General features: G+C 44.9%; 1 protein-coding gene across 1 annotated transcript; it reads right to left on the bottom strand.

The window, feature by feature from the left end:
* Positions 1–29: 29 nt before the first annotated feature.
* LOC121399038 (serine/threonine-protein kinase N2-like) lies at positions 30–4,769 on the bottom strand. Its single transcript, XM_041578828.1, has 6 exons — positions 4,726–4,769; positions 4,501–4,577; positions 3,795–3,937; positions 879–956; positions 592–672; positions 30–209 (listed from the first exon to the last, which is right to left on the bottom strand). Exons 1-6 carry the CDS (start codon positions 4,767–4,769, stop codon positions 30–32), a joined length of 603 nt encoding a protein of 200 aa, XP_041434762.1.
* Positions 4,770–4,962: the final 193 nt, after the last annotated feature.

Genomic DNA, 4,962 nt, shown 5'->3' with positions numbered 1-4,962 from the left:
TTTTGGCATTGCAGGTTGATCCTGGAGCTCTACATTGCGGTATAATCGAAGTCCCTAAAGGCTTCCGCAATCTCCTTTTCCATGGACAAGGAACCCTCGGAGGGAGGAGTTAGAACTAGATGTTGATCTCCATCCTCGGAAAGTCTAACATCCTCAGGTATGAACGGGGGCTGCATTCTTCTCTCTAGCAAAGCCATCCAGTCAATGCTCTGGTTTATAGACAATATAAAAACATTTATTATTAATTGTTACTTAGCATACTTACACTTTTATTTTATTTAAAATATGTTTGATTAGCATATAAACATTGGGAGTTCATCTGTACCTTTAGGGCTAGTCTACACGAGGAGATTCGGGGAGATTTTTTTCGCCTGGCGACTAATCCCCTCGTCTTTTGAGCGACTATCTCCCCGAACTGCCAAAGCGGGTTTCCCCATAGGCTACAATGAAAAGTCGCCTGCGCTAATGCACACATGGCGATTTGCGTTTTCAATAGTCGCCCAAAGTTGCCTCAGTGCCGAATCTCCACGTGTGGCCTTACCCTTAGTTCATTTCTGTAGCTACCAAAAGTTGATTGATAGATGAACTTACTCGAAAGAAATAATGATGCATAACATCACATGCATCTTCTTCACTTGAGCCCAGCCGCTTCAATGGGTCCCGCTGTAAGAGCTACAAAGAAAGAGAATGACCTTAGAAACATTAGCAGATAAGCTATGTTGCAGCGCTGTGTGACAGTTAATGGCTATAAAGGCTAATACACAGTTAGACTGCACAAATTGGAAGGAAATGATTTAAGGGATGCAAGGATAGTGCTACCTGTTCATGAATTACTGGTTAGTTCACAGCTTGCGCCCTTAACTTACTGAGTAACTTACCCCTGATATTAAGTTGACAGCATCTCCTGCCAGGAACGTCGGGATGACTAAACCAGTAGATGGTCTCAGCATTGGTTTCTGCAATGTGCAACATAAGAAAGTTCTCTGTTACTATATTTTATAGAACTAATCAGTTGTAAGTGGCTAAGAAGGATTCAAAACCTGTTGCTACATACATTAAGGGGGTTTGTAAGGATAGATTGTAGTGGGCATATCTTAGCATACCATTTATATTCCCTACAAATGCAATCAAAAATGCTGCCACACAAACAACTTTTCTCTTGCCTAATTGGGGGACACAGGCACCGTGGGGATGAAGATCCTGCAGCTGGAGATGGACACTATGTTGCAAAATAAGACTCCTCCTCCTGCTCTGGGCTTCATCCCCTGCCACCTCCTACAAACCCCAGTTTCTTTTAGTGTCTGTAAAGCGGCCACATGGGCATCTCTCCATACTTTCACTCGCTTCTACAGGCTCCACACGCATGCTTCAGCCGACGCTGCCTTTGGGAGGAAGGTGCTCAGCGCTGTGGTTAGCTAGGCAACTACTATGCAGTGTCCCACCCTTTTGGGAGCTTTGGGACGTCCCCACGGTGCCTGTGTCCCCCAATTAGGCAAGAGAAAGAGAGATTTTTGTACTTACCGTTAAATCTTTTTCTCTTGTCCTATATTGGGGGACACAGGCTAGAGTCCTGCGCGGGTCCATTTTTTTGGACCCGTACCCGACCCGTACCCGCAACCCGAACCCGCAACCCGCAATTTGACCCACTTGGAACCGCTACCCGCACCCGACCCGCATACTTGCTACCTGGACCCGGACCCGCAACCCCCAATTTGACCCGCATGTTCCCGCTACCCGCACCGGAACCGCGGGGATGTCTGTCTGCAGCGCCCCCTACTGGAGGAATTTCAAAAATTACTATTGCAAGGCAATTACATTTTAAAAAGGACATTTTAAAAGAAAATAAAATGGAGAAAGAGGCATATTGGCAGACAATCTTTTCCACATTTATTTAACAACAAATAAGACATTCTGGTTACATTCACATTATTGTCATTGTTGTTGCTGTGTTTGTTAATAAATGTTGAAGTTAGAATTTACAGTTATTGCTTGGCTGTTTGTTTGATTACACATAAGAGAAAAGAACTACATATGTGTAATCATACAGGGCACTGCCACGTCATCTGAAGCAGGCAGGCAGAGTTCGCCGGGCGTGCGGCACCAAGGCAGTGCCAGTTGCAGTTGGTAAGATCTTCTTCTTGGTATGGTAGTGATAAAGTGGCAGTGGTGGTAGTGGATGATGCCTGGTGGCGGTGCTAGGGCGGTGAGCGTGCTCAGGAGAATGGCTGCCGGTGTCTGGTGATGGTGTGACTGTGTGTGGCTTTCTGGCTGCAAGCAGGTTGTTGTTGTGCTGCCTTGGCTTGTTGTGGCAGTATTGAACAGGAACTGGCAAGTAGAAAAATTAATACACCACAGTTACAGTGAGTGAGTGAGACATGAGTCACAGAGTCACACACACCAAGCAAGGCAGCGCCATATTTCCCCAAAAGATTCTAGATAAAACAAAAAATTACAGTGAACTGAGTGAAGCTCTGACTGAGTCCTGACTATCCTGAGTGAATAGCTACTGCTAGCTAGTGCCATAATTACATAATTACTGGCTTGCCTTGTTGATTCATTAATTGCATGCAACGTGCGCACTGTTTGTTTGCGCCACGCAACACGTCGCACACACCAGACAGTTCATAAAGAAACAGCCACCCACCCGACCGTCCACCACTTACACACACAGTCGACTCGGGGGCCCTATTCTATTAGCCAATAGCCGTACCTTGACTTAGGTCTTAGGGCAACGCATTCGCATTCCCAGTAGTCCGCACGCAGCACTCCGCAGCACAGTCAGCAGGGCTTCTCTAGCCACACAACGCCGTAAATGTATCTACGTCTGACTTGCTGTGGTCCTTGCTTGTGGCACTGTTGTGTGCAGAATGTGTGAGTCTGTCTGTCCACTCCGTCCTACTTGTGTGCCGCGTGCCTGGTGTTAAAATGGCGCCATACCTCGTCTCGCAGCCAGACAACAAGACTACCACGCCGTGGGCACGCCCCCCGCCCCAGTGCGCACCAAGAAATTCAGCAGTGCTAAATGCCAATTGGTGGACAATGGCGCGCAGTAGCGTGCGTGTCGTGACGTCACTCGCCTCGCTTTCACACAGTCAGGAAAGGAACAGGAAGTGTACGGCTGCCTGGCGCGCCAGCATCATACACAAAGTTAAGCACACAAGTTAAGCAGCCCGGCAGCCAGGGCAGAAAAACCGCTCCAGCCTCCCACATGAACCGGACCCGATCTAGGGGGGCACACCTAATAGGGAGTTGTGACCCGATAACCGACCCGCATTAAAGTTAGGTCATGAGTTCCCGCCCACAATCCTGCCAGATGTCGGGTATTCCGCGGGTACCCGCGGGTACCCGACCCGATGCAGGACTCTAACACAGGCCTTCCCTCCCTATTCTGACACTGTTTTTTCACGATCTCCGTGAAGTTTTTTCCATTACGTTGGTTATTCAATTTTTCTAATGTTTAGTTCAGAGGGTGTTATTTTTGATTTCTCTTCTGTTTTGGGCTGTTTTGCTCCTTCTTCGGTTGAAACTTAGGTTTGTAGGAGGTGGCAGGGGATGAAGCCCAGAGCAGGAGGAGGAGTCTTATTTTGCAACATAGTGTCCATCTCCAGCTGCAGGATCTTCATCCCCACGGTGCCTGTGTCCCCCAATATAGGACAAGAGAAAAAGATTTAACGGTAAGTACAAAAATCTCTCTATTGCTCTGTGGCCATATGTAACTAATATAGCTGATGCTTGATGTTATTAAGTTAATAAACAGTTGCCTATTCCGTCCAGTTACTAAGGTTTCTACTTACCTCCCCAACTAGCATCTCGTATATTACAATGCCCAGAGACCACCAGTCGACAGATCTTGAGTATGGCTCCCTGGCGAGGACTTCTGGCGCCATGTAGCCAAAAGATCCTTTCAGGCTACTTGTTCGGCCTTCGTAGCCAATTCCTGAAAAAAACAGTTATTGTAATTAAATGGATGATCAGTTGGGGCTTATTTATCTGTATCGACTCAGTTTAATAATGTTTAGTTTGATAATGAAACTGGGTAAAATATTGTCTGTGAAAAATATATTTTCAATATAGTCAGCCAAAAAATGTAATCCATAATAGCTGGAGTAAACAGATGTCTAAGGTAACAGCCAGAACACAAATCACTATGTTGCGTCTCTCTCTAACCTTTTAGCCAGTTGGCCACTAGTTGCTGGGCCACATTATACACATACAGTAACTGTTCAGTTTTCTTTTTATTCTGACCTGCATGCTCAGCAATCAAACTGAACATTAAGTGATACTAATCAATGGGGGATATGCCTAACAGTTGGCACCCTCCAGTGATTTCACCTTTTCTTTCCTCCTTTAATCTGCTCTGCTAAAGCACAACTTAGTAGAAAAAGTTCACTCTCACTTTCTCATAATATGAAACTACAAATGTCAGTCACTTCATGAACCTCAATAACATTATGTGAAACTGAACCTTTTTTTGATGTGTTAGTTTATTAGAATCCTTACCGTCTTTGCTCAGCCCAAAATCAGCCAGTTTAACGTATCCGCTGCTGTCTAAGAGCAGGTTTTCCGGCTTGAGATCTCTGTGGTAAAACAACAGCAAAAGTTAGCAAAGTACAACATATCTGGGACACTGTGACAAAAGGGGAAATAATTAGTGATGTAACGTGAATAATACAATTAATTTTGTAAAATATAAGGATATTATAAGTCACTAAGTAGATCCATGGCCTTTTAAAAGCACAAGGCTGAAGTTCTCTTGCTCTTGTGGTCATGCTCTATAGGGGATATTAATATTGGCTTCTATTCATTTGATATGTTTAGCAGTAATGCTCCCTTACATTTTATATTGCAAAATGTTTCATATACATGAAAATAATAAATATACTTACCGGTGTATGATGTCATTTTCATGTAAATAGGAAATGGCCATCAGCGTGCAAGCAGCATAGAACCTGCAAAGAGACT

The sequence above is a fragment of the Xenopus laevis genome, chromosome 1S, assembly GCF_017654675.1.
Source record: "Xenopus laevis strain J_2021 chromosome 1S, Xenopus_laevis_v10.1, whole genome shotgun sequence".
In the NCBI taxonomy this organism is placed as follows: Eukaryota; Metazoa; Chordata; class Amphibia; order Anura; family Pipidae; genus Xenopus; species Xenopus laevis.
Note: the sequence above shows the minus strand (reverse complement) of the source record. Positions and strands in the feature narration are given on the sequence as shown.